The sequence below is a fragment of the Orcinus orca genome, chromosome 1 (genome assembly GCF_937001465.1).
Source record: "Orcinus orca chromosome 1, mOrcOrc1.1, whole genome shotgun sequence".
Taxonomy (NCBI): domain Eukaryota; kingdom Metazoa; phylum Chordata; class Mammalia; order Artiodactyla; family Delphinidae; genus Orcinus; species Orcinus orca.
In genome coordinates this window covers 17,128,006-17,150,656 of record NC_064559.1, presented here as the reverse complement: position 1 = coordinate 17,150,656, position 22,651 = coordinate 17,128,006, and the positions used below count along the sequence as shown (strand labels likewise).

The 22,651-nt window shown below is 38.1% G+C and overlaps 1 protein-coding gene across 12 annotated transcripts in view; it reads right to left on the bottom strand.

Moving 5' to 3' along the window:
• GPATCH2 (G-patch domain containing 2) overlaps positions 1-22,651 on the bottom strand; it is a 181,517-nt gene that overhangs the window by 44,284 nt on the left and 114,582 nt on the right. For all 12 annotated transcript variants that reach the window (XR_004483869.2, XR_004483870.2, XR_007476655.1 and 9 more), the window contains exons 7-8: positions 22,610-22,649; positions 15,941-16,011 (exon numbers count right to left, since the gene is read on the bottom strand). Coding sequence is in view for 7 of the 12 variants with exons in the window: in XM_004271031.4 (XP_004271079.2) it covers positions 15,941-16,011; positions 22,610-22,649 (111 nt within the window). In the remaining 5 variants the exon portion in view is untranslated. The remainder of the gene's footprint in view (positions 1-15,940; positions 16,012-22,609; positions 22,650-22,651) is intronic.

Below are 22,651 nucleotides of genomic sequence, written 5' to 3'. Positions count from 1 at the left end.
GAAAGACCTTTGTGTTTTCCTGAGTTTATTTATGCTTTCAAAGGTTTAAAGGTATGTAAAAATGAGAGAATGGCATGAACAAACTCTAGACATGCATTACATATTAGGGGAGAGTTAGTACACAGTAAAACTAAGATGAAACTTCATAATAGGAAAATGGATAGAGAACACTGAAGAAATGGAAGAATGATTGGAAAATAAAACCCTGCAGACTAATCAAAAAGAATTATCAGATGGGAATAACCAATAAGATATAAACAACACAGGAATGTAAGACAGGAAACATGTAACTTCAAGCACCACCGCAATGTAAAATCTTGGGAGAACACATCAAATGAATAGTTGAGGATAGTGTCTTGATGAAAAATGTTCACACCACTCAATATCTGACACGCTTAGTCTATGATATGGGCTCCCCACAGAGAATAAAAATGAAGCAACAAACCAAAAGAAAGATGTATAAGACCAGTATCACTAGAACCAATTAGATCAAATTATGCCTTTGTTAATAATCAGTATTTGTTTAAATTAGTTTACATTATACCTATCATTTTTTTACCTTTTTTTTTCTATTTTTATAACATCTTTATTGGAGTATAATTGCTTTACAATGGTATGTTAGTTTCAGCTTCACAACAAAATGAATCAGTTATGTATATACATATATTCCCATATCTCTTCCCGCTTGCGTCTCCCTCCCTCCCACCCTCCCTATCCCACCCCTCCAGGCGGTCACAAAGCACCGAGCTGATCTCCCTGTGCTATGCGGCTGCTTCCCACTAGCTAGCTACCTTACGTTTCATAGTGTATATATGTCCATGCCTCTCTCTCGCTTTGTCACCGTTTACCCTTCCCCCTCTCCATAGCCTCAAGTCCATTCTCTAGTAAGTCTGTGTCTTTATTCCTGTTTCACCCCTAGGTTTTTCATGACATTTTTTTTTTCCCTTAAATTCCATATATATGTGTTAGCATACGGTATTTGTCTCTCTCTTTCTGACTTACTTCACTCTGTATGACAGACTCTAGGTCTATCCACCTCATTACAAATAGCTCAATTTCGTCTCTTTTTATGGCTGAGTAATATTCCATTGTATATATGTGCCACATCTTCTTTATCCATTCATCCGATGATGGACACTTAGGTTGTTTCCATCTCTGGGCTATTGTAAATAGAGCTGCAATGAACATTTTGGTACATGACTCTTTTTGAATTATGGTTTTCTCAGGGTATATGCCCAGTAGTGGGATTGCTGGGTCATATGGTAGTTCTATTTGTAGCTTTTTAAGGAACCTCCATACTGTTCTCCACAGTGGCTGTATCAATTTACATTCCCACCAACAGTGTAAGAGGGTTCCCTTTTCTCCACACCCTCTCCAGCATTTACTGTTTCTAGATTTTTTGATGATGGCCATTCTGACTGGTGTGAGATGATATCTCATTGTAGTTTTGATTTGCATTTCTCTAATGATTAGTGATGTTGAGCATTCTTTCATGTGTTTGTTGGCACTCTGTATATCTTCTTTGGAGAAATGTCTATTTAGGTCTTCTGCCCATTTTTGGATTGGGTTGTTTCTTTTTTTGTTATTAAGCTGCATGAGCTGCTTATAAATTTTGGAGATTAATCCTTTGTCAGTTGCTTCATTTGCAAATATTTTCTCCCATTCTGAGGGTTGTCTTTTGGTCTTCTTTATGGTTTCCTTTGCTGCACAAAAGCTTTGAAGTTTCATTAGGTCCCATTTGTTTACTTTTGTTTTTATTTCCATTTCTCTAGGAGGTGGGTCAAAAAGGACCTTGCTGTGATTTATGTCATAGAGTGTTCTGCCTATGTTTTCCTCTAAGAGTTTGATAGTTTCTGGCCTTACATTTAGGTCTTTGATCCATTTTGAGCTTATTTTTGTGTATGGTGTTAGGGAGTGATCTAATCTCATACTTTTACATGTAGCTGTCCAGTTTTCCCAGCACCACTTATTGAATAGGCTGTCCTTTCTCCACTGTACATTTCTGCCTCCTTTGTCAAAGATAAGGTGACCATATGTGCGTGGGTTTATCTCTGGGCTTTCTATCCTGTTCCATTGATCTATCTTTCTGTTTTTGTGCCAGTACCATACTGTCTTGATTACTGTAGCTTTGTAGTATAGTCTGAAGTCAGGAAGCCTGATTCCTCCAGCTCCATTTTTCTTTCTCAAGATTGCTTTGGCTATTCGGGGTCTTTTGTGTTTCCATACAAATTGTGAAATTTTTTGTTCTAGTTCTGTGAAAAATGCCAGTGGTAGTTTGATAGGGATTGCATTGAACCTGTAGATTGCTTTGGGTAGTAGAGTCATTTTCACAATGTTGATTCTTCCAATCCAAGAACATGGTATATCTCTCCATCTATTTGTATCATCTTTAATTTCTTTCATCAGTGTCTTATAATTTTCTGCATACAGGTCTTTTGTCTCCTTAGGTAGGTTTATTCCTAGATATTTTATTCTTTTTGTTGCAATGGTAAATGGGAGTGTTTTCTTGATTTCACTTTCAGATTTTTCATCATTAGTGTATAGGAATGCCAGAGATTTCTGTGCATTAATTTTGTATCCTGCTACTTTACCAAATTCATTGATTAGCTCTAGTAGTTTTCTAGTAGCATCTTTAGGATTCTCTATGTATAGTATCATGTCATCTGCAAACAGTGACAGCTTTACTTCTTCTTTTCCGATTTGGATTCCTTTTATTTCCTTTTCTTCTCTGATTGCTGTGGCTAAAACTTCCAAAACTATGTTGAATAAGAGTGGTGAGAGTGGGCAACCTTGTCTTGTTCCTGATCTTAGTAGAAATGCTTTCAGTTTTTCACCATTGAGGACGATGTTGGCTGTGGGTTTGTCATATATGGCCTTTATTATGTTGAGGAAAGTTCCCTCTATGCCTACTTTCTGCAGGGTTTTTATCATAAATTGGTGTTGAATTTTGTCAAAAGCTTTCTCTGCATCTATTGAGATGATCATATGGTTTTTCTCCTTCAATTTGTTAATATGGTGTATCACATTGATTGATTTGCGTATATTGAAGAATCCTTGCATTCCTGGAATAAACCCCACTTGATCATGGTGTATGATCCGTTTAATGTGCTGTTGGATTCTGTTTGCTAGTATTTTGTTGAGGATCTTTGCATCTATGTTCATCAGTGATATTGGCCTGTAGTTTTCTTTCTTTGTGACATCCTTGTCTGGTTTTGGTATCAGGGTGATGGTGGCCTCGTAGAATGAGTTGGGGAGTGTTCCTCCCTCTGCTATATTTTGGAAGAGTCTGAGAAGGATAGGTGATAGCTCTTCTCTAAATGTTTGATAGAATTCGCCTGTGAAGCCATCTGGTCCTGGGCTTTTGCTTGTTGGAAGATTTTTAATCACAGTTTCAATTTCAGTGCTTGTGATTGGTCTGTTCATATTTTCTATTTCTTCCTGATTCAGTCTTGGCAGGTTGTGCCTTTCTAAGAATTTGTCCATTTCTTCCAGGTTGTCCATTTTATTGGCATAGAGTTGCTTGTAGTAATCTCTCATGATCTTTTGTATTTCTGCAGTGTCAGTTGTTACTTCTCCTTTTTCATTTCTAATTCTATTGATTTGAGTCTTCTCCCTTTTTTTCTTGATGAGTCTGGCTAATGGTTTATCAATTTTGTTTATCCTTTCAAAGAACCAGCTTTTAGTTTTATTGATCTTTGCTATCGTTTCCTTCATTTCTTTTTCATTTATTTCTGATCTGATTTTTATGATTTCTTTCCTCCTGCTAACTTTGGGGTTTTTTGGTTCTTCTTTCTCTAATTGCTTTAGGTGCAAGGTTAGGTTGTTTATTCGAGATGTTTCCTGTTTCTTAAGGTAAGATTGTATTGCTATAAACTTCCCTCTTAGAACTGCTTTTGCTGCATCCCATAGATTTTGAGTCGTCGTGTCTCCATTGTCATTTGTTTCTAGGTATTTTTTGATTTCCTCTTTGATTTCTTCAGTGATCACTTCGTTATTAAGTAGTGTATTGTTTAGCCTCCATGTGTTTGTATTTTTTACAGATCTTCTCCTGTAATTGATATCGAGTCTCATAGCGTTGTGGTCGGAAAAGATACTTGATACAATTTCAATTTTCTTAAATTTACCAAGGCTTGATTTGTGACCCAAGATATGATCTATCCTGGAGAATGTTCCATGAGCACTTGAGAAAAATGTGTATTCTGTTGTTTTTGGATGGAATGTCCTATAAATATCAATTAACTCCATCTCGTTTAATGTATCATTTAAAGCTTGTGTTTCCTTATTTATTTTCATTTTAGATGATCTGTCCATTGGTGAAAGTGGGGTGTTAAAGTCCCCTACTATGAATGTGTTACTGTCAATTTCCCCTTTTATGGCTGTCAGTATTTGCCTTATGTATTGAGGTGCACCTATGTTGGGTGCATAAATATTTACAATTGTTATATCTTCCTCTTGGATCGATCCCTTGATCATTATGTAGTGTCCTTCTTTGTCTCTTCTAATAGTCTTTGTTTTAAAGTCTATTTTGTCTGATATGAGAATTGCTACTCCAGCTTTCTTTTGGTTTCCATTTGCATGAAATACCTTTTTCCATCCCCTTACTTTCAGTCTGTATGTGTCTCTAGGTCTGAAGTGGGTCTCTTGTAGACAGCAAATATATGGGTCTTGTTTTTGTATCCATTCAGCCAATCTGTGTCTTTTGGTGGGAGCATTTAGTCCATTTACATTTAAGGTAATTATCGATATGTGTGTTCCTATTCCCATTTTCTTAATTGTTTTGGGTTCGTTATTGTAGGTCTTTTCCTTCTTTTGTGTTTCTTGCCTAGAGAAGTTCCTTTAGCAGTTGTTGTAGAGCTGGTTTGGTGGTGCTGAACTCTCTCAGCTTTTGCTTGTCTGTAAAGGTTTTAATTTCTCCATCAAATCTGAATGAGATCCTTGCTGGGTAGAGTAATCTTGGTTGCAGGTTTTTCTCCTTCAACACTTTCAATATGTCCTGCCACTCCCTTCTGGCTTGCAGAGTTTCTGCTGAAAGATCAGCTGTTAACCTTATGGGGATTCCCTTGTGTGTTATTTGTTGTTTTTCCCTTGCTGCTTTTAATATGTTTTCTTTGTATTTAATTTTTGACAGTTTGATTAATATGTGTCTTGGCGTATTTCTCCTTGGATTTTTCCTGTATGGGACTCTCTGTGCTTTCTGGACTTGATTAACTATTTCCTTTCCCATATTAGGGAAGTTTTCAACTATAATCTCTTCAAATATTTTCTCAGTCCCTTTCTTTTTCTCTTCTTCTTCTGGAACCCCTATAATTCGAATGTTGGTGCGTTTAATGTTGTCCCAGAGGTCTCTGAGACTGTCTTCAGTTCTTTTCATTCTTTTTTCTTTATTCTGCTCTGCAGCAGTTATTTCCACTATTTTATCTTCCAGGTCACTTATCCGTTCTTCTGCCTCAGTTATTCTGCTATTGATCCCATCTAGAGTACTTTTAATTTCATTTATTGTGTTGTTCATCGTTGCTTGTTTCATCTTTAGTTCTTCTAGGTCCTTGTTAACTGATTCTTGCATTTTGTCCATTCTATTGTCCATTCTATCTCCAAGATTTCGGATCAACCTTACTATCATTATTCTGAATTCTTTTTCAGGTAGACTGCCTATTTCCTCTTCATTTGTTAGGTCTGGTGGGTTTTTATCTTGCTCCTTCATCTGCTGTGTGTTTTTCTGTCTTTTCATTTTGCTTATCTTACTGTGTTTGGGGTCTCCTTTTTTGCAGGCTGAAGGTTCGTAGTTCCTGTTGTTTTTTGTGTCTGTCCCCAGTGGCTAAGGTTGGTTCAGTGGGTTGTGTAGGCTTCCTGGTGGAGGGTACTAGTGCCTGTGTTCTGGTGGATGAGGCTGGATCTTGTCTTTCTGGTGGGCAGGTCCACGTCTGGTGGTGTGTTTTGGGGTGTCTGTAGACTTATTATGATTTTGGGCAGCCTCTCTGCTAATGGGTGGCGTTGTGTTCCTGTCTTGCTAGTTGTTTGGCATAGGATGTCCAGCACTGTAGCTTGCTGGTCGTTGAGTGAAGCTGGGTGCTGGCGTTGAGATGGAGATCTCTCGGAGATTTTTGCTGTTTGATATTATGTGCAGCTGGGAGGCCTCTTGTGGACCAGTGTCCTGAAGTTGGCTCTCCCACCTCAGCGGCACAGCACTGACTCCTGGCTGCAGCACCAAGAGCCTTTCATCCACAGGGCTCCTTAATTTGGGATGATTCGTTGTCTATTCAGGTATTCCACAGATGCAGGGTATATCAAGTTGATTGTGGAGCTTTAATCCACTGCTTCTGAGGCTGCTGGGAGAGATTTCCCTTTCTCTTCTTTGTTCTCACAGTTCCCAGGGGCTCAGCTTTGGATTTGGCCCCACCTGTGCGTGTAGGTCGCCGGAGGGCGTCTGCTCTTTGCTCAGACAGGACGGGGTTAAAGGAGCCGCTGATTCGGAGGCTCTGGCTCACTCAGGCCGGGGGGGTAGGGAGGGTCATGGAGTGTGGGGCGGGCCTGCAGCGGCAGAGGCCGGCGTGACGTTGCAGCCTGAGGCGCGCAGTGCGTTCTCCCAGGGGAGTTGTCCCTGGATCCCGGGACCCTGGCAGTGGCGGGCTGCACAGGCTCCCCGGAAGGGCGTGTGGCTAGTGACCTGTGTTCGCACACAGGCCTCCTGGTGGCGGCAGCAGCGGCCTTAGCGTCCCATGTCTGTCTCTGGGCTCCGCACTTTCAGCCGCGGCTCGCGCCCGTCCCTGGAGCTCTCTCAAGCAGCGTTCTTAATCCCCTCTCCTCGTGCACCAGGAAACAAAGAGGGACGTAAAAGTCTCTTGCCTCTTCGGCAGGTCCAGACTTTTCCCCGGACTCTCTCCCGGCTAGCCGCGGTGCACTAACGCCCTGCAGGCTGTGTTCACGCCGCCAACCTCAGTCCTCTCCCGGCGCTCCGACAAAAGCCGGAGCCTCAGCTCCCAGTCCCGCCCGCCCCGGCGGGCGAGCAGACAAGCCTCTCGGCTGGTGAGTTCCGGTCGGCCCGATCCTCTGCGCTGGAATCTGTCCGCTTTGCCCTCCGCACCCCTGTTGCTGTGCTCTCCTCCGCGGCTCCCAAGCTCCCCCACTCCGCCTCCCGCAGTCTCCACCCGCGAAGGGGCTCCTAGTGTGTGGACACTTCTCCTCCTTCACAGCTCTCTCCCGCTGGTGCAGGACCCGTCCCTATCCTTTTGTCTCTGTTTAGTTTTTTCTTTTGCCCTAACCAGGTACGTGGGGGGTTCCTTGCCTTTTGGGAGGTCTGAGGTCTTCTGCCAGCGTTCAGTAGGTGCTCCGTAGGAGTTCTTCCACGCGTAGATGTATTTCTGGTGTATCTGTGGGGAGGAAGGTGATCTCCGCGTCTTACTCTTCCGCCATCTTCCCGGAAGTTCTTTTACCTTTTTTTTTAAGGCTTTCTTTTTTACCTTTTTTTACCTTTTTGAATCAGTCAAAAGTTTGATTATAGGACCCATGAAGTATATCATAAAAGTATGAGAATGTTAATTATGTTTAGAATAAACATATGAACAAATACAATGCATTAATATTTCAGGAATAACTATCTGCATATGATGGAATGGCATGTGACAACGAGCACCGTTGATGGTGGACGAAGCTTGGGAGGAGATGTTTGCAGAATGAGAAGCACGGTAGGAAATCCTAAGGAACGATGCCCTTTCAGGAGGCGGAAGTATAGGAAACCTTGAAAAACAAAGTCTGTTACTGATGAGAACTTCCTGAGGGAATTGACTGAAATTATTAAAGTGGGTTATGTGTTTAAAGGAGAACTTTAGGTTGTTACCTCCTTGGTACTGTTAGACACAAATCAGTCTAAGAGTTGGAAAAGAGACAATTCTCCTGCACCCATCATTGATTTAAAGAGCCTAAATGAACATTAAAGTAGATGTGGCAAAAAAGGAGAAATGCCATAAATTGGACACCCAGAAAACTGTCAAACTGCACTACAGTCAGTGGCATTGGCAAATACATCCCTAAAACCCTTCTATGAAGATCTTGAAAATTCCTCCAGGGAGCCGAGGGTAAGAAGTACTGCATTCCAGAGGTTAAAGCCATAACTGCAGTGCCCTTTATTCATTCAGAGCTTCAGTGAGGAATGCCCACCTTAAGAGTGTGCTGTACTCATGCACTTCAAAATCTCAGCTCTGAGTCATTAACAGCACACCACTTGTACACTTATCTTTTCTTATCTGCCTGGTATATCTGGGGAGTAAATGGTCCTAAAATTGATTGATTCAATGAATTACAGTTCTCTTCTCTAACCTTTATATTTTTCTACAAGTTGAAAAAGGGAAGTGCAGTCACTCATCCAAAAGGGGTAAGGAAAGTCAAGCCAATACTAAAACTACTAAGGAAGAAAATGGCTTCAAGGGAGGAACACAGAAAAATGCACACAAATGAAGATGAAGAATTTTCATCCTGCACTCAATGTTGTAACGAAATTTAAGCTTGAGTCTTTCCTTGTGTTTATTTCACCTTTACAGGTTGCCTCATGCCTAACACAACTGATACCCTCAGAGAGACAAGAAAATACACCACATCCACCAAACAGGACAAAGAGGATGTAGAAAAGGAATGTTCAAAGAAACAAGGTGAGCTCTTGGAAATGCGATGTATTAGAGAATTTTTTAAATCCACAAAACATTTGGGACGGAACCATTAATAAAACTGCCCAGAGATCTTTGAGGACAACAATACAGAGAAGTTAAAAAAAAAAACTGGAGGATCATTTGAGGGTGCTCCAACATCCAAATAATAGGAGAACAGAGGAAATGGCAACCACTGGAAATTACTGGAGAAATGTCTTCAAAATCCTGAGGCAAAAAGGTTTCCAAAGTAGAATTCAATTCCCAGCTAAATCAATCAATGTGAGACTAGAATAAAGACATTTTCAGAGATGCAGAGTCTCACAAATGTAACCACACCTGTTCTCTTTCTCAGAAAGCTCAGGAAAAATAATGGCATGGGATCCAGGGAAAAGGAAATTCCACATAGGAGAGAGATGAGGAAACCCCCAGGATGAGAAGTGAAGAGAGGTCCTAGGACAGCAGAGGTGCAGCTGGTCCAGACAGCAAACAGTCCAGAATAGACCTGAAAAATGGAGGGCTCCAAGAAGGAGGCCACCAGGACAGAGAATTGAGGGGAGTTACACTTCTGTGTAGAGGTGGCTGATGAACTGGGCTAGGTGCATAGAAAACAAAGCAAATGAAAAACAAGACAATTATCTCTACAACAACACAAAAGTTATACATCTATACCTAATATCTACATATATGATCATACTAATGCACACGATAAATATTTACTTGGTCTGAATATTATGATATAACCATTAGGAAGAAAGAGGGGAAGAAAAGCAGATATGGGGTGTGTGTGTGTGTGTGTGTGTGTGTGTGTAGGGCACACAGCAGGAAGTCAATAGGTAATACTAAACTAAAAGCTTCAAGAAATAGTAATATAAGCATGTAATTTAGGTCAATACTGGAAGAAATACCTAAGAGTTGAAAGTGGATTTTTTTGGAGTGTGAAATTAGAGAATGAGGAAAAACAAGGCTGGGGTCTGCTGTACTTTGTTATGTCTTATAGAATGATTTGACATTCTAAATTATGTACAAGAAAAACAGGACAAAAAAATAAAACTTAACAAGTGCTTAGGAAGCACCCAGATGGAAATAACAATACCAGACTTTTCCTAGCAGCTGCTGTAAGAACTCTTATATTTTAAGTGCTTTATAGGCATGAGCTCATACATTCCTTATAACAATGTTCTTAGATAAGTACAACTATTTTCTTTATTTCACAGATAAGTAAACTGAGGGATAGAGAGGTTACGTATTTTGCTCAGGGTCACCCAGCTAGTAAGTGGTGAAACTGGGATCAGAAGTCAGGCACTCTAACCGCAGAGGCTGGACACAGAGGCCAAGATAAGGACTCAGTCAGTGCACTCTACTGCCCCAGAATCTATGTCAAGTTCGTTTGACAAATATTTTATGCAGCAAATATTTCCTATGTATCAGGCATTGTTTTTGGTACTGGGGATACACCAGTGAGTAAAGCAAAGATTTTGCCCTCATGAAGCTTAAAGGTAATAGAGACAGTAAGGGGTAATAGAGACAAGAAGGAAGACACAAGAAGCAGAGCTGGTGGAGAGTGGGCCTTTCTTACATTGAGCACAGACTTCAGACACGAGTGGGGTTGGTATGTTGGAGAAATGGGAAAGAAACCACTGTACCTGGAGTAGGTGAATAACACAGTTCAAGTGGGAGAAGATGAGGTCAAGGAGGAAACAAAGAAGGGCAGGGTCAGAACACATATGGCCTTGCTGGCCAAGATAAAGACTTTGGCTTTTACTTGGAATGAAGTAGAAAGCCACTTAAGAGTTTACTTAAAAAAAAAAAAACTATATCTATACCTATATCTTTATTGAGGTGTAGTTGGCATAAGCAAAATGTACCACTTTTTTTTTTTTGGTTGTACCACGTGGCATGGGGATCTTAGTTCCCTGACCAGGGATTGAACCCATGCCCCCTGCTGTGGAAGCTCGGAGGAGTCCTAACCACTGGACGGCCAGGGAATTCCCTCACCACTTTTAAAGTGTACAATTTCATAAGTTTTCACATATGTATACACATGTGAAACCATCACCATAATCAAGATAATGCAGATACCCATCACCCCAACAGTTTCTTAATGCCTCTTTGTAATCCTTCCCTCCAGTACCTCCCTGGCCCTCATCCCATGCCAATGCAACAGCTGATCTGCTTCCGGTCACTAAAAATTACTTTGCTGTATGGTATGAAGTATAGATGAGTTAATTTTTTTTTTTTTTTTGCAAATGTATATTCAGTTGTTCCACTACCATTTGTTGAAAATACTATTTTTTTTCCACTGAGGTACCTTTGTACTTTGTCAGAAGTCAATTCTCTGTATATATGTGGGTATATTTCTATCATCTATTTTTCTATCTTTGCACCAATACCACACTTTCTTGATTACTACAGCTTTGAAATTAAGTCCTGAAATCAGGTAGTGTTAAAGTTTGGCTATTTAAGTCCTTTGCATTTTCATATGAATTTTAGCATTTGTTTGTCAATTTCTACAAAATAGTCTCAAAAATCTATAGTCTCAAAAAATAGATTTTTGTTTGGATTGTACTGAATCTGGAGCTAAATTTTGGGAGAACTGACATCTTAAGAATATTGAGTCTCCTGATCCATGAACAAGGTATATCTCTCCAGTTACACAGATCTTTAATTTCTCTCAGCAACATTTTCATACACCAAAAAATATGGTGAAATGCTTAGGGATAAATCTGATAAAATATGTGTAAGACCTATACAATGAAAAAAACACTGCTGAGAAAAATTGAAAAAGACTTAAATATTTGGTTCTTAATTATGTGTTGTATTGTTATTTCTTGCTTTATATTGTTATCTTCCTGTACTTCCTTTAGTCAATACTTATTATGCTAATCAAATTCTTTTGACTTGTTTGTTCTAAGATTTCTGCTTCTGTTGGAGTCTGTAATCCAATATATATATATTTTTTAAAGTAAATTATTTATTTATTTATTTATTTATTTATTTATGGCCGTGTTGGGTCTTCATTGCTGCACACAGGCTTTCTCTAGTTGCGGCGAGCAGGGGCTACTCTTCGTCGCGGTGCACGGGCTTCTCACTGCGGTGGCTTCTCTTGTTATGGAGCACGGGCTCTAGGCGTGTGGGCTTCAGTAGTTGTGGCACGTGGGTAGTTGCTCCGTGGCATGTGGGATCTTCCCGGACCAGGGATTGAACCCGTGTCCCCTGCGTTGGTAGGTGGATTCTTAACCACTACACCACCATGGAAGTCCTATATATATATTGATATATACATATTTTTTGAAAAGGCTGTTCTCCTCAAATGCCTTATTATCTGATTCTACCAGGCAATGCTATGGGGAAAGGCCAGTCTTCTCTGTCTGCCCAAAGCAGTTCAGCAATTGGAGGTGAATGAACCTGACTTAAGAGTATAGAGGCCTGGGCACCAGAAAACCACAATCATCACACCCCTCTCTATAAAATAACTCCTCTGCCAGAAAAACGCTCCCTTTCCTCACTCTCAGGAAAAGGCGAACTGTAATCCTCCAGCTCTGTGGTTTGTAGGGGGCAGAGTGAAGACCAGATAATTTGTCATCCAGTCCCATCAAGCTTTCCCAGCTCCTCACAAGTACAGCACTGTGAGCTGCCCTGACTTTATCCTTAAAAAACACTTGGACCAGAGATCTGAGTCTTTCTGTAAGGGGCAGATGTCATTTGTCCCAAGGCCATGGCCAATGACAAGCTAGTATAGAAAAGAACTCCAAAGGTTCTCCTCACATCTCATTCTCCCTTACCCAGGCTGAACTGCCTCTTGCTTCAGGTCAAAGCACACAAGCACACCTGTGTGCCCCCATCTCACAAGCACAAGTTCAAAATAGCACACCCCTTCCCTTAACACCGGGGACTTCTTGTAGTTTTCTGCTTATTTTCTCTTTCTAAATTCCTCCTGGGTTGACCCTGCAGGAGAGAAGCCGTCTTCTTATAGTTTAGAATCAGTAATCTTATAGTTCAGAATCTTGACTGCAACAGCAACTGAGACCAAATTTCTAATATACAACTTTCAAGTAGTACAGTTTTCTTAATTACCGTCTAACTGCAACTCACAAGTTTAGATATTATCACTATGATTTTTTGGACACGAGTTATTTTAAAATGTGTTTTTAACTCCAAACTTTAAAAAAATTATTTTTGTCAATAATTTCTCTTAATCACATTCAAATTAAAGGATGATCTTTATGATACATATTCATTAAAATTTGTTGATAGTAGCTTTGGCCTGGTAAGTGGTCAATTTTTGTAAATATTACATGTGTCTTTGAGAAGAATGTGTTTTTGTTAATAGTTTGGGTGAAAAGGTTTATATAATATCATTAAGTTTGTTAATTTTCTGTTATGCAAATTTTATGATGGCTTAAACTATCAATAATATGAATGCTGTATTGAAGTGGGAGCACCATGATAGTGGGTTAGTGAGTTTCTCCATTCACTGCTATTAATATTTGCTTTATATATTTTTCTGAGTCTATTTTAATGAATGTACACAATAATAAAATTATTAACTTTTTGGTAAGTTGAATCTTTTATCATTAAATTATGTGTTTCTTAAGCTTGTTAGGGCTTTTGTTCTTAAGTCAGTTTGTCTGGTATGAGAGTCTCTTTTGTAGTATATCTGGTATATGCTGTTCCATCCTTTAGTTTTCCACCTTTCTTTGTCATTATTTCAGGTATGTCTCTTAGAAAGAACATACAGTTGGATTTTAAAAGAAAAACTAAATCTGCTTAGTTTTGCTTTGAACTGACAAATTTAATCCATAAATATTTATTGTAATTACTGATACATGGACTTGACTCAATTATCTAACTTTTTTTTTTCTGTGTTCCATTTTGTCTATGCCTTTTTCCCCCCTTTATTGACTTTTTAAATGGATTTTTTGAGGTAATTTATTCCATTCAACCCCACGCCCGCCAACTGGCTTGGAATTTACATACTCTATTTCTTTTGACTTAGTAGTTATTTTTGATATTTTACCATGAATACTTAATACAGTCTTATCAAGTAGCAATCTCTTAACTGACCAATGAAGTAAACACCCCAAACAATTAAAGGACCTTAGATTGGACTTGAACTGTAATCATCAACACTGCCAATTTAACATGCTGTTATTTTCCACTATCTTAGATTGTCTTTTGAAAAGTCCTATGAATTATATAAACAATGGTTGTTTAAACTTACTGAAATCTTTAACAGCTTATTGGCTTAGTATTCATTTTTTCATCTTAGACTTTCCTGGGGAGATCCTTTTCTTGAAATACATCCTTAGAAAGTCTTCTAGCAAAGGTCTGTTGGTAGTAAACTTCCTTAGTTTTTGAAAATCTTAAACTGTTTTTACTTCATCTTCATATATGAAAGATGTTTTTCTAGGCACATAGCTCTGTGCTGACAATGTATTTTCACCCAGTACTCTGAAGACTTGTCCACTGTTTTCTGGTTTCACTGTCAGTACTCAGAAATCTGATGATGTACAGCTGTCATTCCTTTGTAGTAATTCATCCTTTATCTCTGGATTCTTTTAAGATCTTCTCTTTGTTTTTGGTGTACTACAGTGTACTACTAGGTATGGATTTCTTTCTATTTATGCTAGTTGGTATTCACTGTCCTTTCTGTACTTGTATCTATAGATTTATAACTTTCACCCATTTAGGGAATCCTTAGCCAACATCTCTTCAGCATCATGTTTTTTTCAGCCTTTCTATACCCTCCATCAAAGCCTCTAAGCTTAAATATATCTTAGATCTTTCCTGGGTCTCTTAACCACTCTTTCATTTTTCCATCTCCTTGTATTTTTATGCTGCATTCTGGCCTACTTCTTTAGCTGTACCTCCATTTCACAATCACACTTCTCATTTTTAACAATTATATGCTTTTGATTCAATTCTGCTTGAACAATTCTAATAGCGATCTGTTGCCTGCTTATTTTATTTCTATAAATGTGGCATTTGTAATTATTTATAACCTGTATAAAATTTATATAATCCATACTTTATAATTTCAGGATCTGACATCCGTAGGGGTAACTATATTAGTTTTATGTTGACTATCACTGACGGTCAACTTATTATGTTTGACAATTTTTGATTGTCTAAATTAGACATGCTAGATAGGATTTATTTTAGCTTCTGCAGATACCTAGTGGGTTCTCAGTTGGGGTTAGTCTGTACAACATGGTACTTGGAAGCTACATTGCTTGCTTGGGAGTGTTAAACACAGTGGCCAGCACACTAACTACGGGAGGCCAGGAGATGCAAAGGCAGCTGCCGAGGTCGGTTATCTTGTTAAAAATTGAGCAAGTGTAAATCACAGGGCAGTAGTTCTGATCAATATTCTGATAGCCATTTTCACCTAAGTAAAAATGAGGTCTTCAGAAACACCACATGCAAAATTTGGAAATACGCTGTCTAAAACAATAAACAGGGGCAAATTTTTTTTATTAAAGAAAAAATATAACATCGACTCAGCAATATAAAATGAGTAAGAACACAGAAGCACTTTAAAAAAAGAGTATATTTTCTATATACTTATTTATATATCATTAGAGATAAATATACATGTTGCTCTCTCATAAAGCCTAAGTACCATTTAAGTTTTGGGGAAAAGATTAATTCTCTTTTTTTAAAATTAAAAAATAAACTAATTATTCTAAATCTTGATCTAAAATTCATTAGTTATGGGTGGCAGAGATTTTCTTTTCTTCTAAAAATGCACTCTTATATAGAGAATGGACTTGAGGACACAGGGAGGGGGAAGGGTAAGCTGGGACGAAGTGAGAGAGTCGCACGGACATATATCCACTACCAAATGTAAAACAGAGGGCTAGTGGGAAGCAGCCGCATAGTACAGGGAGATCAGCTCAGTGCTTTGTGTCCACCTAGAGGGGTGGGATAGGGAGGGTGGGAGGGAGGGAGACGCAAGAGGGAGGGGATATGGGGATGTATGTATATGTATAGCTGATTCACTGTGTTATACAGCAGAAACTAACATACCATTGTAAAGCAATGATACGCCAATAAAGATGTTAAAAAAAAAAGGTACTCTTTATTTTTCATCAGCTTAAAAAAGTACAAATAGAACGGTATCTTTCTTTTCATTACTAGTAATCCTGAAATAGATTCTAATAAACAATACATAAAATATTTTAAGCTGGCACTCCAGAGCCAAAGGCATCCCAGCTATAACTCACCATATTCGTATTGGTATGGAAAAAAAAATCATACGATTTAATGATCAGAGTAAAAAGCGATTTTAAGTTGCTTACCTGCTGGCTGTTTTCACAGAACAGTTTTTCTTGTGTCCTCTTTCAGCTCGGTTGTCTCTCAGAAGCTGATGCTGTCCAAAGTGTTAAAACAAAGTTGTAGAAACAAAAATATTTCCATTATATTATTTTGTAAGTAGAGAAGTATTCTTCTCGTTCAGAGGGACACTATTTGTTCACTTGCATTACTTTTTTTTCTTTTTGTTTTTTTACTGGTTTTTCTTAAAACGAAGACAACTACTTTTGCTAGAGATGCCACTGACACACTTATAAAAATGTTGCTAAGAGCTGCCAGTGCTTGCCTGACAGCTTACACTGCTCTTATAGTCACTTAATATACAGCCTAGAGCTGGAGGTCTAGGACTCACTTCTAATTCTGGTTCTCTGGAGTGGTCCTGGTAAAAGTAATGCAACCTCTCTTACCAATGCTTCTACCAGTGCATTCAGCTACGAATTTTTCGAGGCTTTGTCACCTACGATGACATAAAAGATCTAATCTTACTTTCTCTGTATTTACTGGCCTAACATGGTAAAGAAACATTTAAAACATTCTTTTTCAAAGAAATTATTGGCTTGGAAATATATAATTAGAAAAAAAATACAGATTTGACTGCCTCCTCAAAATGCCTCACCATACACTTCCCTTCACACTTGCTTTAGCCTAACTAATTGGAAAGAAAAAAACCCAAGTAGTCAATACTTTTTGCTGTGTGTACTCTCAAACTGTAGCTTATCTTATTTATGCAGAAATGTGATTATATGCAAGACTGGGCTAATAAGAAGTTGTACAGCATATTAGAAATTAACCTTAATAAAAATAGAAATCTTAGGAGTAATAGTGCAGGAAAGATCTGGGTTCGAATCCCAGCTATACCAGTAACTAACAAGTCACTAGGTTTTAAAAACAGGTCTACCATTTATAAGCTGTGTAACGTCTCTAAGTCTCAGTTTCCACCTGGAAAATTGAGATAACAATAATATCTACCTGTAAGGGTGCTGTGAGTGTTAAATAAGATAAATCATGTCAAACGCTTAGCACTATGACCAGAGTATAAAAAGTGCCGAGTAAATGGTTCAAATGCTACAATTATAATTAATGAGCCTGGTTGTCAGTGGTTATTGTCTGACCAATATCAGTAACTTCTAATGAAATAACTGCTTTGAACTATTTAATGACATCATTTAGAATCAATTACTAGCCACATTTGGCCATCCTTGAGAAGGAAAATAATTTAATTAGATCACAAAGAACATTGTTAGATCATTATTTCAGGAATGTCTTAACTAAATAAGACTACTTTATATTTCTCTTAAATATCTGCTTCTTTCCATCCCCACTACCAACATCCCAGTCCAGGCCATCATTTTCCCTCACCTACAACAGCCTCTCCAAAGGCCTCCCTGCCTCCAGCCTCACTCCCATTTAATCCATTCTCCACACTGCAGGCAATAATTCTAAAACTAGATCTGATTACATTATTCTCTTCAGATAAACCCCCAAATCTTGTACAAGGCTCTCATGGCCCTTCATAATTTGATTATATTTCTAAACTCATAATTTATTATGCTTCCTCCTACCCCCCAATCTAAGCTCCTTATTTCTTTTTTTTTTTTTTTTTTTTTTGCGGTACACGGGCCTCTCACTGTTGTGGCCTCTCCCGTTGTGGAGCACAGGCTCCGGACGCGCAGGCTCAGCAGCCATGGCTCATGGGCCTAGCCTCTCCACAGCATGTGGGATCTTCCCGGACCGGGGCACGAACCCGTGTCCCCTGCATCGTCAGGCGGACTCTCAACCACCGCGCCACCAGGGAAGCCCTAAGCTCCTTATTTCTAAATGATAAATCCCAGCTATTCTGAACTTTTCAATTTGGAGCATGTACCATATTCTTGCTCACCTTTGGCCCTTTGTTTTAGTTATTCAATCTGCCTGCATCTCCAAGGTCCAGCACAGTGCCTGGAACATTTTTAGTGTTCAATAAATATTTGTTGAATGAATGAGTGAATGAATGAATGAGATAAAGAAATAGGGAATGAGATATAGTATCTGATATGTAGATGAAGCCATACCTAATTATTACTACTTATAGAAAATAGCAACAATTTATCTTTAAGTCCATTAATCTGAAAGTGTTTCAATGTAGAAACACTTCGTACCATGAAAGCTAATTTGCTTCTGAAAAAAAAAATTAATTACTTTGGCATTTCTAATTCTAGTGCCTTTGTAAAAAAACATATACAAACCAACATTTGTGACACAGATAGCTAGAGGTGACATGATAAAATCTCTACCTCCACCTTCAATTAATAGTAGTAGTTAACTAACTTTTCTAATTGTTAGATAAGACGGATACGTGAACACTATTCCTGATATTTGTGTTAAAACAGTTTAAACAAAGAACTCAAAAAATCCCAAACATATGTTCTTAAATAAGAAAAGAATTCTACAGTTTAGTTTTTTAAAAAGGCAACTATAATAACCAAAGTAAATATTAGGCTATACCTACTAGGTCTGGTTAGTTCTCAGGGAGGCCACCATCTGGATGAACTAAAATGAGATAGCAACTTCTGTGAACTCTAAGGTTAGAGCTCCTTCTATTAGATTCACATGAGAATTTTCCTCAAATTTATAGTTCCTCAAATTTATAGTTTTGATGGGCTTTGTATATAAAAAATTTATAGTTTTCTTCCTCAAATTTATAGTTTTGATGGGCTTTGTATATAAAAAGAGGCAAATATTGGAATTATTTAATATAATGCATCTATATTAAAAAGTCATCACAAAATTATCTCATTTTATCAATAAAATTATAAGTCTGGGTGTATCTTTGCAAATTTAAAATCAAGCTCAGAGAGAAAAATACAGACTCAGATCTCTGGGTCATGAATTTAACAGGTTAATATGGGAACCTAGATCTTTTAAGGGGCGAAAATGAAAAAATTAATCCAGAGTGTTATTTGAATAGAAAACATACATTTGTATTTGAAAGTTTCCCAACACGTGTCTGCTCTGCCCCAACGAACAAAAAAAGGGTGGCAGGGGGTAGGAGGAGCATCAGATCAGGAATTCATGATAAAAGACACAAGAGTCCTGGAGCTCTGCTCTGATAAGCAAGAGTAGCTCATCAGGTTTTGAAAGATTCTTCACTTCTCTTACTGCTAACTTTTCCTGTTTCCTTGGACTCCTATCAGTGTCACAAGTGAGGTCAGTTTTCAGGGCTCTGACTCAACACCATCAACTCCGATTAATAACAGAACTTCTGAATATGGTGCGAAGTGCTTCTTACCTTCTGACTCTCAGATTGCTGGACTTAGGCCAAACGGAGAGACAATTCCCTTATTAGTGAGTGACCTGCAGATGTATATTAAAAAATGACTCACATAAGAATGACATGAACATTCATAAACACAAAACCTAGTACAATGTGAGGTTTACAAAAGGTACGCAATTTTAAAATCTGCTGAATGAAACCAGGAAGAGAAATGTTCCAAGTGGATCATGGTTGCTCCTGTGACAGAAAGGGAGCTGAGAATTTCTGTGGCTATTCATGCTACTTTTAAAAGATTATTTTGTGCGTGTCACGTTCCTAGCACAAGAGGAAAAAGCAAAGAGCAGAATACTTATTCCACGGCAATCCTATCTTTACCACCTGATATTCAGAAGGCATTCAAGCTCAAGACTGTTTCTGATTAGCAGCCACTTTTCAGGTAACTCCTCAAATGTCTACAAAAGAATTTCAAGTCTCTCCACACTTGGCCTTTCACAGGGTCCTCACCTTAAAAGGAGTACTAAGTAATCTCTAAACGATGACCTATGGCTCCTTAAGATACTAGTAAACTAGTCAAAAATATCACACCATTAGATATTCAAGGAGGAAAATCCTCAGAATTAAAAAAGACACACACACAAAATGAGGCTTCCTGCAGCTGCTTCTGTCTCCTTACTTCTACTACTGAGCCACCTTTCACTTTTCTCTTTTGTGACCTCTGTGGGGCCCTCTCTGTGGTTTTCTCAAACATTTACCAACATCCTGTAGTTACTGCTTTCCTGCCCCAGATTTTACCCACCTCAGAGGAAAAGCTCTGTTGTCCATATAAATACCTCTTTTTGTAGAAATAAAGAGTACCTGAGAGAGAACGGCTGATGGACAACAGTGATTTACTGAATGTGTGATAAAGAAACGCTGAGTATGCATGATGTAAATGGAAATGGGACTTTGCACTAAAGAACAGAAAGGGGAATCATAAGGTGGGGAAAGCAGTGAGGGGTGGGATTTCAAAAGTGGGGTTAATATTATCATTTCTTTAGGTTGGTAAGTTGGTATGGGAAAAATAAAACGTGTTCATGCATGCTAACAGTCATTCATTCAACAATATATTGAAGGATTTTATACTTTTTCATGGTCTTGCATTTTATCTTGCATTTTATTTAGGTCCTACCTTGGACCTAGGTTTAGCCAATAGCTTACTGTGCTAAAGTTAGGTCTAAGTTGAATAAGAAAATTTTATCCCTCAAAACATGAGTAGTTTGCATGTGTATTTGTATACACACGTATATGTGCAACTGTTCCTCATTATTCATGGGTTCTGTACTTGCAAATTCACCTATTTGCTAAAATTTATTTGTAACACCAAAATCAATATGTCTGGTGCTTTAGCAGTCATTGGCAGACATGCACAGAGTGACAGAAATTTGAGTCCCCTGTAGCGCATGTTCTCAGCTGAGGTCTGACAAGGTGATGTCTGTCTTCTTGTTTCAGCTTTCATACTGTAAACAAGTGTCTTTTTCGAGGTCCGTTCAGTGCTATGTTTTTTTGCATTTTTTTCTTGTTCTCATCTTCATTGTTTAAAATAGCCTCCTAGTATTGTGCTGAACTGCTGTCTAGTGTTCCCCAGTGCACGAAGGTTGTGATGGGCTTTATAGAGAAAATATGTGCATTAGACAAGCTCCCTTCAGGAATAAGTTATAGTGCTGCTGGCCATGAGTTCAGTGTTAATGAATCAATAATATGTATTAAATGAGGTGTCTTTAAACAGAAACACACATCAAATAAGGATATGTATGGATTAGTTAATGAAAATGTTGTGACCAGAGATTCTCAGGAACCTAACCTTGTATTTTTCCTGGGAGCGATTTTTCAAGTATTTGCTACGTTCATTAGTATTCTTATCAACCTCATAGAACATAGCTATTACAAACAACAAGAATCAGCTGTGTTCATTACTAATAACCTATCTAGTCAAGATAAAAATCTGAAATGGTATATCAGAGTTTAAGCCAAAGGGTGAATCAAAAATTTGTCTAAAATATTTAAAAATTAAAAAAAAAAAGATTGGTCAACTTTCTTCTCTATATGTTCTTAGCTATTTGTTAATTTTTAATGACAGAAAAAAAGTTTGGCTGGAAGCAGCCAGTTACACTATAATCTAAAGCACAGATTTATAACATTACCTTAGTATTTCTCAAATTCTAGAAGGTGGAAAATGATCTTTACAAAATCGTATTTGTGGATAAACTATATCCTGATGCGACTTACTACTAGAAGCAGAATCTTACTGTAATCATTTTACACAGAGGGTATGAACCATTTGGGAAAGCAGAAAGTTTAAGTTTTACATTCTGAACAAACACACTGCGGATGCAACGTAGCCTAGTTAATTTCCAAAACTTTAGAAATAATGGTATATATTCTATTATTGTGAGAAATATATTTAAAGGTGCAAATTGCTCTCATGGAAAAAGGCCAAGTTTACAAAAAATCATTAAACTGAATTCACATATTTTTCTTTAATTAGATTCATGTGTGTTAAGAAATATAGTATAGCTTATAATGAAGTATTTGGCACTTTGCTGTTATAAGAAAAGGGAACTATGGTATGTGCAACCAACTCTGGACCTGCCGCCAGCTTAAGAAATAAGACATCACCAATACATAAAATAATGTTACCAATTACCATTACTAAGCACAATCTCCTCTTTACCGACCTACCTACCTACCCCTCAGAAGAAATGATCCGTGTGGATTTGAGGCTTTTCATTCGCATATATTTAAAGGTATTTCTTACATATCGTACTATTGACCCACTTAAAAAATAACTCTTAGAATCCATAATGAAAAAAAAGGCTTAACAAGGATGCAAAGCCTAAAACATATATGCTTTACAACTTATCAAAATTTTAAGCCCTAAATTACCTTATCACGCTGCAGAGAGAGAACTAACACATTCAACAAAGAAGACAGACTACTTATTTTATATGTAAAGTTAACCAAAATGAATGTCAAGTTCTTGCTAAGTCAACTCATCATTGTGCTGCCATGAAACTAATAAAAAATTTTTTAAAAACTCACTTAGAAATATAACGTACGCTTGTAAGAAACCATTATCACCTTCAAAACTTCAAAAATAAAAATATTCTCTTGCTGGCTGATCTTGTTTAATACAAAGCAATTTTTTCAAGCGTATGTACTATTTTGGTACCTTAACTTTGCGAAAAACATATGTGAACGGTGAAGTCCTACAAACTAGTGATGTATCAGCACCGGCACAATGAACTCCTTTTAAAATAACCTGGGACTTTATCCTTTCTCATAAAACTGATCTACTACCTTGAAGGGAGATAGTTAAATATTTGAAAGACTGAGTAACTTCCTTTTGGATTAGAATGTTCCTTACCTGGCCATGCTCTGTCCTAGCCCCAGGGCTAAACCAATGGCT